Source organism: Mytilus edulis, chromosome 12 (assembly GCF_963676685.1).
Source record: "Mytilus edulis chromosome 12, xbMytEdul2.2, whole genome shotgun sequence".
NCBI classification, from domain to species: Eukaryota; Metazoa; Mollusca; class Bivalvia; order Mytilida; family Mytilidae; genus Mytilus; species Mytilus edulis.
The window spans coordinates 68,857,465-68,870,031 of NC_092355.1; the positions used below are offsets into that span (position 1 = coordinate 68,857,465).

Below are 12,567 nucleotides of genomic sequence, written 5' to 3' on the forward strand. Positions count from 1 at the left end.
CTAGGGATGATCTCAGGTGCTCCGGAAGGGTAAGCAGATCCTGCTCCACATGTGGCACCCGTCGTGTTGCTTATGTGATTACAAGTCTGGTAAATAGTCTAATTTGGTAGGTCACACTCATGAAAGGGAAGAGGATTGTAGTCATGACATAAGGAACATATCTGATATCATTTGTGAAACAGTTATTCCATAACGGTCAACCAACTCGTGATGGCATCTGTAAAATTTACGAAGTGATGATTTCAACTTCACCATTTGGAACTCTTGGTTTAAAAGCTTCCTTGTGAGCAGCAGCCCTCTATCAAGAAAATCATGATAGGAAATGCAAGCAAGGGAATATCATATCAATTGGGAGATATATACACCGTATGCAGCTGCTGCAGCAATGTTGCTACTTAGAAATGGAAAGTTCACAATTGGAAAGCTGAAATCATCTCTTATGTCGTAAAGTTTTGTATTCAACCGACCCTCATGGTCAATTTCATTTGTAAGTCAAGATATGAGGCCGGCTTAACTGTATCTGTTGTATCTTTTATCTCTAGTTCGATGGGATAGATGCGTTCAACAAACCTTTGAATACTTTTGTTGAAATATTTTAATAAGTTCTTGCAGTAATATATCCTTGTTTTTAGGTGGCATAAAGCAAACACCAAACAATCCATCAATCAAAATTTTCTTTGCATGTAGGTGATAAATAAATCTAGACTTGATTCTAGAGGATTTGTTTTTGAATACATTTCATTTGATGGGCTACTTGTGAGGGCAGTATGGATGCAAGGGGGAGGGAGACTTGTATATAAGAAGAGACATTTTTTTGATAAAACCCTATTGTTATTTATTGTGTTACTTTTGATAATGTGGGATTGTTCTTTCATTTTGTTAGTGGTTGCATATATGCTTCATAGTAAAAAGAACAAAAAAACAGTATCCCACTAACCTGAATAATCAGTCGTTATATTCCGCTGATCTACGAAGGCTACATTAACGCATGAACGTCTTCCCCGATCAAGACCGTCAACCGGAAAATTCACACCACTTTGCAATATGGGAATTTTGATTTAAATTGGCAGCTAAAGAAGGATCGAGGAGTTCCGGATGTTAATTGATGATAAATGATGTAAACTGATGTTAATTGATGTTAATTATTATTATCGGATTTGTGTTAATTGAACACACGTGTTTGGTAAGACAATTTCAAGAGAGTTGTGAAGACTCATATCCTGATCGCCGCTGATTGGCTCTCTCTCACAGAGAGCAGGCGACGCGGCCAATGATCATAAGGAGTTCAAGCCCTCGTGTGGGAGAAAATCGGACACGGAAAGGGCTTGAATTATTCGAGTTAGTATCCCACAAATATTTATGAATCTAGAGAGTATTAAAAGAATGACAATGGATTAGTATAGAATTTCTAACATGCTGAAGCAGGCCTCCTGGTGGGAGGTTTTCTCTCTTATGTTGAAGACCACATTGGTGGCTTTCAGCTGTTTTCTGCTCTTTGGTCTGGTTGTTGTCTCTTTGACACATCCTGTATAACTCTAATGGAAAATACTCCCATGCAGACTGGTTTGAAAGGAGTTGTCCTCCCAACTTTAAAATCTTAGGCCTAAAATAAATATGTTTTAACTAAAAATAGCTTTAATAGAAACAATTAAAGACCGCTGCATGACACAAACAATTTAATGCTTTATTTTGATATGAAAATACATTTGACTCTGAACTTAATGTATTTTCATGCAGGTTAACTATGTACTCTTTTTTTGTTAACAGTACATTTTAAATCAATTAAATTAGTTGGGGAAAAAATATGCTGATAGAGTGGATATTATATCAACAATCAAAAGACTTTAGCTATAAATTTTTGTTACTTTAATTCAAAAGAATGAGATTTATCAATGTTTTAGTTATAAAAAAACTTATAATGAAGATTTTTAATGGTGATTTAGATAGACGGTTGTCTATGTTTTATTGACTTAATGGTTTGGTTTTTAGATTATTCCAAGTCTGATAGTAGATTAGACTAATTTTGACATTTGCTATCAGAAAGTTTTATGCTTGCTTAACTTTTCCTTTGACTGGTACATACTGAATGGTTAAATAAATATGAAGCTGTGAGCAGCATTTTCAAAATGATGCTACCTGGTTTAAAAAGGGGTCAAAGAATGAGGTCAGTCATTTTTTGATTTTTTTTTTGTCTTTATTATTTATACTAAAATATTATATACAAAAATATGTTAATTTTAATACACTTAATTTTACTGATAAACCTGTGATTATACTAACTCCAAATGATGTAAAAGCAGTTGTTTCTTTTATGTAAAGATCATTAGTCTGATTAGAGCTGAGGAAATGGAGGAGACATAATTGTTTTTATCATATCTATTATAATATTGTTGAGTTTTCATTGATATGTATTGCCACTGGACGTTAAGCAACCAACAATCAATCAATCAATCATTGATATGTTTGTTTTGTCTAAAAAATTGTATTTGCCATTACTAAAACAATTTTTGTTTGTTTTGCAAATAAAGAAGTTATAATTCAGTTGGTTATCAGAAAAGAAATTTGAAAAATTTATAATTTAATTGAAACTTTGTACATGAAAATAAATGAATTTTGTCAGTGTTCAGTGAGATTTAAACTTTTTAAACTTTCAAAGGGTCATAAGAGTTATCTCCTCATTATTAGAAAACTTTTTAACATTTATTGATTATTTTGCCAGTAGGAAATAGCTTTATCATTCATGAAATCCTCTTACATAAGTTAATAAGCAAAATGATTAATTTAAAAAATCTGCCAATAGAAGATAGTAATTATGCATACAAATAAATTTTGTATATATGTTGATAAGGCAATATATAAAACTTTGTTTTGATATGAAGTTAAAAAACTATAAATCTATAAAGCGATAAAGATTTCTTTAGGTCTACGTATTCATATCAAACATGCATTCCTGTAAAGTAAGGATTTCATTATTTGTTTCTTGATCCTTAATTATTACATTTTCATCATGTATATTTAATTTCCAATATTAGTTATAATTAAATTTTGTGCCAAAACCCTGAGCCAAAACCTGCTGTCTGATATTTTTTTAAAAAGATTTTGTATATTCGTTGTAGATAGACAAGTTTATAGTTTTATTACAGTCACATAAATATACTTTTAATTTATTTTACATAGCTTTTATCAGCTCTCATAAGTCTGTTTTGAGTGGCTTTTGTATTTTATAGTTAAAAATGTTTATTGTACATATCTTTAAACAAAAGTTGAGATGTAAATGAAATTTTGAATGTTGACAAATTGGTGTTGAACCCTTTTTATTGACTTGACAATTAGTAAATGACTCCCCTTTGAACCCCTCTTATAGACTAGAATATTAGAAAATGACTCCCCTTTGAACCCCTCTTATAGACTAGAATATTTGAAAATGACTCCCCTTTGAACCCCTCTTATAGACGAGAATATTAGAAAATGACCTTTTTGAACCCCTCTTATAGACTAGAATATTAGAAAGTCTGATTTTCTTTTAAACCACTCTTATTGTTAGAATATAAGAATAAAAATAAGAAGATATAGTATCATGGCAAGTGAGACAACTCTTGTCTTGACAGAATAATAGAAAGTAAAGACTCCCTTTTAACCCCTCTTTGAGGTAATAAATATGTACAAAGCATGTACATTTGTGAAGGTGATACAAACAGAAGTCTTGTCTCTAATGTTTTATTAATTTTGACATAGAAATGCTTCATCATTTACCTATTATACATCTGATACTTACGTGAAACCAAGGATTTGTATAGTAATATACAAATCCTTGGTGAAACTTACATAACAGTATTACAATATGTTACGTGACTGACCAAGTTACATCAGAAAAAGCATTTGTACGAAAAATGACAGGAACATGTGTAGTTTCCTGTTATCGTAGATAAATGTGCAATTTGTAAATTCATTAATAAGACGAGGCTCTTAAAATCCCATTCAAGTTATTACAAACAAATTGATGGGATCAAAAGATCAAACGCACCTTAACATTAAAGTACTTAGAACATTTTTACATTGATAAAACTTGTAATAGAATACAAGGTGTTCAAGACCTTTACTACCCATGAGGATCTCACAGTAAGGGAGCTACCATTTGATTTTTAGTGGAAGAAGACGTCAAGTCTTCTGAAGACTTAAGGGGCCGACCATTGGCTTTGAGTCTCCGTATGCCGCATTCATTTCGTGTATTACAATTTCAAAACAACTTAGATTCCTGACACCGATTTTTACACATGATTGGGCATCTGAATCATTTAATTTGTAAATTATGATTGTAAAACAATCACTATCGTAAATATGACCCTTTTATTTATGTAAATTATTAGATTTCATCTCATCCACATGAACGCAATTTGTTTACTTGTAACAGGATGTTTTAACTGTAGATATTTGTATTACGCATGCGTGAATTTGGTATCGGTACAACTCGCCCTGTTTACAAGTTCGCCCTTGAAGTTACGAATTTGCAATCCTGCAGACAAGAAGATTTTATTTTTATATAAATAAAAAGGATATATAAAGTGTTATCTTTATTCATGGGTTTCCTTTGTCATGTGAATTAGATGCCCTTCGTAACATACATGTGAACCTCCCGTTTAGGAGAAAAAACTCCCGTGTATGAAATTTTTCAGACGCCATATTTTTATGGGGGGGGGGGGGGGGGGGGGGGGGGGGGGGGCTAGGATGAAATTTGAAAAAAATAGGCAGGACAGGAGTTTTGAGTAAAAAAAAAAGGCAGGATGTGACACTTGCAAAAAAAAAGTCAGGATAAACTAAAAAAAGAAGGCAGGACCGATTAGAGTGAAAATAAAAAGGCAGGACAGAGATTACAGCTAAAAAAAAAAGCAGGACAAAATTTTTCATCCTAGCCCCCCCATAAAAATCAAATGGTAGCTCCCTAAGTGAATTTTGATGAAGACCCTTATTTTTCTTTGATTGACCTTCATAGATATTTCTTAATCATTTGAATGTTTTAATCAGTTGTTTATAAAGTTTAGGTGATTAAAACTTGATTAGAATCAGATTTTTTGTCAAGGAATAGATATTTTGCCAATTTTTATGATATAAAGTGCTTGATTTGTATGATAAAACTGTAAAATAATTTGGTGAAGATAACTTAGATGATCCTCTAATAATTGTTTATTTTTTTTCACTTTTGTGTATTTCATTTTATCTGTACTTTAAAAAAAAAAAAGATATGATACATTTTATGCTGTAAATCAGATATTTTTGTGATGAAGGAATCTACATTGAAATTTTTTATTTTGCATTTTAGCCGGAAAAAACGTACAGTGACCCTATATTTTTTATTATTGAAAATTGGATTGGACAGGTATATCTTATCACAAAAAGTTCAAATCTAACATTTTGAATTTTGATAGCATTATATTCCTTAAGTTGCAATATTGTCTTGCATTTTTGTCCATCGTTCGGAACTATCAGAATCATATATATATATATGCATGCAACTAAGGGATCCTGAATTTACAGTTATAGCTAAGAGGTGTCTATCAATAACTGCATTCCCTATGCCAAAAATAACCAAAAATTCCTCTAAAATATAAAGTGCATAATGCATAATTTCAGCTCTTATTGTCCCAATCAGTGGCAGATCCAGAAATTTTCATAAGATGGGGCGTGGGCAGCTCTAGTCATTGCTTCAGTGATTCCCTATATAGTTGAACAAGTTTTCCTCGCAAAAGTGAGAGGCCTTGGAAAATAAGATGTGGTATGATTGTCAAATGAATGAGACAACTCACCACCTGAGACCAAAGGACGAGAACAGAAAACACAATAGGGCACTGACCAACATGTCCACCTTAATCAAAATAGTACCTACAGTATTATTTTCTGGTTCCGTTATTGGCAGACCACCAAGTGTTAGACCATTGAACAGCTGGATAAGAATATTTATTATCTATTAAAACTTCAGAAGGTAGACAAAATGTTTGCAAAAAACAGGTGAAAATTACATGTTTAGCATGCATTTGCAATTAACAGGTGTGGCTTATTACCACAATTAATAAGCCGTTAGCTATAAAATGTTCACACTTTTGGATTTTTATGGTTACAGACAATCTGTTATGGCTATTAATATTCAAAAACTGGTGCAAATATATTTTTATTTTTATTTTCATTACAGAAGGATGTGTTTTATCTAAATGGTTTAAAACTAATTGTTAGCCATTACTAGTATTTATTTCTTTTTCTTGAGAGAATTTACTTTAATAGTTATATGCAAATCTTGCAATATTAAGGGGGTTCGCGGGTCTAAATCATTTATATAGGATTTCTCTATATTTTTCTATAAATGAACTTTATCTTATACTTAATAGAAAAATAAAATAAAAAAGTGGGGTCACCGTTCATTTGCGCTCACAATCTGCCTTCGAAAGAAGCATACATTTTTGTAAAGGTGTTTTTTTTTCTGTTGAAGTAATAGGAGAAATAAAGGTTATATCGAAATAAAAAAAAGAAATTTATTACAGAAATCGCTAAAATTTTACAATAATTTAGTTTAAGTACCGCTTATATGGAAATTATATTAAAAAAGATAGGTCACCGATGATTTGAAAAAGATATTTCAATTTTAGAGCCAAAAAATGGCATTTTTCCACCAAAGGGAGATAATTTGGAACTTTTTCAATGATGTATACATTTTGAATGTCATCTGGGGCCAACACGAATTGATTGTTTTGAATGATTTTTGTACCATCTGATAAAGTAACAACTACAAAAGGAAATAAATAAAATTTGTAATGAAAAACAAATGTTTGATTTTTTTTCTGAAATTTTTATACCCTCCAGCCTCCTTAATAGCACCTTTAAAAGCAGTGCTTTTCAGTGCTGATCAAGAAACTTTTGTAAGTGAGGGCCAACTGACTGCTACACCCCCCCCCCCCCCCTTCCCCAATCTAAATCTGCCTATGTCTGAGCAGCTTAAATTTAGAGTAAATGCCACTTTTGCACTTTTCCAGCATAATAAACTGCATTTTGTGAAAGGCTACCACCTTTTTTATACAACTGCACAAACTTTGAATTGTTATAATTCTCAAATATAGGCTGGCAGCGGCTTGAACCCTTAGAACCCCTATTTAAAAATTTTGGGTCCAAGGAGGGGAAGAGGTTGTGGGGGGTTGAAACCTCCTTTTCTTGCTGATCAATGCATTTGAATAGGGATATAAAGTTGGAACCATCCATTTTATCCAGGGTTGGGTCCCCCTTTTAAAAATGGCTGGATCCTGCATGGTGTTTTTGATACCTATTCGATCTCTGATAAATGTCAATGTCTTTAAAATTAGCCATCAATTATTTAGAATTAAGAGTTACAAGATGGCGCAAACGACACTCATAGTTTGGTCAATGAGTAATGGTTCCCTGCTTATTCTGTGGAATATTTATCATTTAGCAATTATCCAGACTATTACATCATCAGGGAAACACATTATAACTGTCTATTCTCTCTTGTATTTTACAGATTCCAGGCAGATGTTTGGCTCGCTGTATAGCTGTAAAAGTCAAAATTTAGTTGCATAATTAGTGTGAAAAAGACGAATGAATCAGACAAAAAAATTGAAGAAGTTTTGACAAATTAAATGAAAACACAGCATGAGATTTGATCTTCCAAATATTACGTAATCCTGATATCAGCTGGACTTTGTGATTACCCTAATTTGTGAAAGAAACAGGATTTAATTCTAAAAAGCGAACTTTGGAAGTTGGATATACATGAGATATGATTTTTGCAGTTAAATTATAGAAATAGATGATTTTCCCAGAACCAAGGATTTGTAAATTTTATAGTAAAAATCCTTGCCAGAACTGAGTTTCATTCATGCGATATTACATTCAGATTTTCAATTAACGATCTGATTAGGATATAAAAAGTGATATTTGTTTTTCTTGTGATTAAATAAATCAGGAAGCATGGCTATATATTACTACTCCTTGAAATTTAATTAATGACTTGAACATAAGTACTCACACTTAAGAAAGGGAAAGTTGTAAATTTCCTGTTCTATTTAAAGTATCAATATCCGATCGACCGTAAATCAATAAACAATGACATTTGTAAACAATTCACACTCCACTGAAAACTCTCCCATGCTGAAAGAAGAAATTTTACCTGTGAAAAATGGAGAATACTATATGATACATTGCTCTGACGAAGAAATGGACCCTAAAGTCAATCCATTAGAACTTGAGGAAGAAAAAAAACCCTCTGATGAGGAAAGTGAACTCTGTGGTTGGAGGTCCTGCCAGCCTCAAATTTGTCAGGTGTTTAGAAGGCCTGGGTGGATGTTATTTTGGCTATGCTGGGCTGGAGCAATACAGGTAAATTATCTTTTTTAAATAAATCTTTTAATCTTGTTTACAACATGAACATGATGAATGAAACTTGAGATAAAAATCAATTCACAAATTTCTACTATTTTGTATAAGTAGTATTGATTTATTGATAGTGCAATATGATTAGGGTTGTAATTGATATAACTAATTTGTTATTTGTTATGAATGACATTTTCTTACACATGATTGCTCCATACATTTGTAAACATGTGTTACTAGTATAATGAGGTGATATTTCTTTACCTAAATTATAATAATGCCCTGTCATTGTGTTGACATCTACTCAGCTGTTAAAATGACAATGTTTTGATGTTCATTTCATTTTTATTTTTGAAACATACTGATTTGCATAATTTTAGTTTATTATTCACCATAATTTCTATATTTGATATATATAATAAAAAAAAAATTGTAATAGTTTTTGAAAAGAATATTTTTTAAAGTATTGACAGTTGAACTTGAATAAAATTTGGTTGGACTAGTGACTCACACTTTCTTTATCGAAATTGCTTTGTATTTAAAACATGATTCTTCAATGTACAAATATAACTTGATTACATGAAATAAGAAATTCTGCTCAAATTAGTGCAAGGACCTATCAGGTGATTTAGAATCTAGATTTTTTTTTTAAAGACTATGCGTTTTGTCAAATAGATTTTAGATTGTTTTACATTGTCATTTTGAGGCCTTTTATAGCTGACTATGTGGTATGGGCTTTGCTCATTGTTGAAGGCAATACAGTGATCTATAGTTGTTTAAATTCTGTGTCATTTGGTCTCTTGTATGCTTGTGGAGAGTTGTCTCATTGGCATTTTTCATTTTGATTGTTTATGCCCCTGCCAAAATTAGTTTCCGTCCTCTTTAGTTTTCCTCATCCAAATGATATGAAACACATTTATACATATATATATATGTACCACAAAACTTAACACAAGTTCGAAATTTGGGTGGCGTCACTGCAACAGTTCTCGAAATATGTACCTTTATAACATTAAACGCAAGTGGGGACTTCATCTGTGACCCATGTATACATTCTCCATTTGTTTATTAATATTCCTGGCAAGAAAATATATGAATGATTTTTCATATGCATGATATGATTAATCTATCTAAAACCTTTTCCTGTATGGAACACTATTAGTTGTTGTTTATTTAACACGGAATTGTGAAAAAGATTTGTTGATCTGTCATGTCTGTTATGACCTTGTAAATAATTGCTGTTTATTTACTACTGCATGCTTATTTTTGAAAAATTTAGAAACAAATACTAATTTGACATTGACAAAGTATCCAGTCAATTTAAAGGTTAATTTGCACTAGGTGTATTATTTGTATATAAAAAAAAGAAGATGTGGTATGATTGCCAATGAGACAACTATCCACAAAAGACCAAAATGACACAGACATTAACAACTATAGGTCACCGTACGGCCTTCAACAATGAGCAAAGCCCATACTGCATAGTCAGCTATAAAAGGCCCCGATAAGACAATGTAAAACAATTCAAATGAGAAATTTGTGCTTATTTTGTTTCGTCACTCATTGCAGAAGAAAAAATATGCAACAAACATGGTGCATCTTACCTGTACATTTTTTTTTTAAATAAAAAGATGAAAAAAATTATTATTATTCAATATTGAAATAATTAAACGACCCTTAAAGGACAGTTTAGGTGAACTAAGATAGATGTGTCATCCACCAAAGTCACCAGCCAATTAATAGATTTTTTTCAAATGCAGACACATTAGAAGTGGGACTGAATTTAAAAAATCATCAAAATGAGTCGAGTGGAAATTCAATTATCTGCATGATTTATGAAAAAGGAAAAAAAAAATGAAATTTTCTCCTTTAAAAAATGGTATAAATATAGTCAAGAGTTACAGATGACTTTTGTAATTTTTCTTTACAGACATTTTGTTATATAGGTTTCATTCTTTTCAATGGCTTTGCTTTGCAATACTGCTCATATACAACAATACTTCCACTTGTAATGCATCTAGTATAAAATTCTCTGCATGCCAGACTTCTAATAACTTGTAAATTTAGTTAACACCTTATAACTCTTATACCTGAATTTACATTAAAGTTTATTTTGAAAAGTGTTATACATGATCTTGATGATTGGATAAATGGGTAAAGTTATTAACAGTTTATCTTGGGAGTTTATATTGATTAATTATTTAACAAGTTTTGTAAGTGGAAAAGACATAAAATTCGAAATAAATCACTCATTAAGTAAGCAAAATTTCTACAGTAAGGTTATGGATAAACAGTTTATTTTTAGTTTTTGAAAGCATCACAATTTTTTAGTAATAAAAGTTGAGTTTATTGTCTTATTATCAAAGCACAACTGCAAATAAGATTTTGTTAGGTGTAATTAGCCCTCTAAAAGACCAATAACTTTACTCATTTTATAGGGGCACTAGCTACGAGATATATAAAAAATCTAAAGTTTGATTTTTTTCTGTTCTATCAATAATGAAAGTGAAATAGTGAAATAACAATTCGCTTTTTGCAGCCAAAAAGGTTCAATTTTGTCAAATTATGCTAAGAAACATTGATAATTAGTTTTTCACTTGCAAGTGAAAGAGTCAACCTCTTTAAATCCGTATTCATGTGAACTTCAATTTAACCCCTAGCTAGAGATTGACAACGCATGCATTGTACGTGTACTGGTAATTTAAAGAAAAAGAATGTCAACAATGAAAGTGAAACTACGGTAAATCATTTGATAATACTAACTCGATGCACATAAAATCATTCTTTTACGGTTAAAAACAATGAGAAACATCTCTTTGTAATCTATAAAACAAAATCAAACAGACCTATAAAAATCCAATTGCACTTAAATGTTAAATTTATTCATATCTTTATGTTCACATCGCTTATATGGTCATCTGAGGTCAAATCGATAGTTAATTAGATGGCGTCTGGACTAAAATACACACGAAACAAACCTATATATTATCTACCCCATGCTCTGTAAACTGTTTATTTTAGACTTTTGATAGTTTGGATAACTGTTTTACATTGTTATAAATCAAATATGAGAATTTGAGTCAAATCGGTGACCATGAATTTGACAGCTAGACTGCCCCTTTAAACAGTTACCGATTTTGATTAGACATGATGGAATTTGGTGTGAGGGAATAATTTTTCGCTAATTTTAATCTGAAGGACTTAGATGCAAGACTGAATGTGTCAAGAACCTCATCATTGGTTTTCTTTTAGTTATTGTAATGGTTTTTCTTACTTTGAGAATTTGGTGCTCAGATTACAGATCTTTTGTAGACAGTGAGGTTTAGAGTTTGCCTTATACATTTCAAGTTTCTATAGAAACCCATCTACAGTCAGAAGACAAAAATAAGTTCTTACACATAAAAAGTTATATTATTTAATCTAAAATTGATAGTTTTCCAAAAAAGATTATCAATTGACTACAGGACTGATTTATATAAAATGAAAACCATAAAGATGCAGAAAAATATGAAGTTTTATTATTCATTTGGCAATAACTTTCGTAAGGACCATTTTTATTTTCTGATGAATTGTTAAATACTTTTTAGTGGCGGATGTAGCCATTTTAAAAAGGGGGGGGGGGGGGGGGGGGGGTCCCAACCCAGAGTAAAGGGGGTTCTAGCTATATGCTCAGATTAAAATGCATTGATCGGCCAAAAAAGGGGGGGGTTCCAACTCCTGGAACCCCCCCTGGATCTGCCAATACTTTTGTACTTCAGATTTGCTGTCTCATTGACATATACATATATTATATCATGTATTTTGATACTGTCCTTGGAAATTTATGTTCATATAAATATTGGTTAATAGTTTAGTGAAAATCTCTTCAAACAATGTGATAGAAACATACTGTAAATCATAGTGCAACCAGGAAGTTAGACTTTATTCAAAAGACTGGCAGCAGTAAATTGTTTGTCAAGTAGGTTGTTAATGTGTGTTTTGATTTTGAAATTTGTCAATATTCAATTCATGTGAAAATTTCATGTACAGTGAGTTAGTTACCTGTAGGCATAGTCAGGGAACCCAAGGGATCCCACAGCCTTACTGTATGTTTATGTATTGCACTCGTATTGCATTTTCTATATTTTTACTCTAGGTTACCCTCTGGGCTGAGCTCTTCCTTTTTGAAAAGACCTAGATCTGCCACTGTAATACCTT

General features: G+C 31.6%; 1 protein-coding gene across 4 annotated transcripts in view; it reads left to right on the forward strand.

Moving 5' to 3' along the window:
- Positions 1 to 12,567, forward strand: part of LOC139498997 (solute carrier organic anion transporter family member 4A1-like) — a 74,952-nt gene that overhangs the window by 22,389 nt on the left and 39,996 nt on the right. For 2 of the 4 annotated variants that reach the window (XM_071287635.1, XM_071287637.1), the window contains exon 3: positions 7,520 to 8,376. In XM_071287635.1, coding sequence (XP_071143736.1) covers positions 8,104 to 8,376 — 273 coding nt within the window. In that variant the 5' untranslated portion in view covers positions 7,520 to 8,103. Of the gene's footprint in view, positions 1 to 3,915; positions 4,120 to 7,519; positions 8,377 to 12,567 lie in introns of those variants that run through there. The other 2 variants (XM_071287638.1, XM_071287636.1) reach the window with 2 other exon arrangements.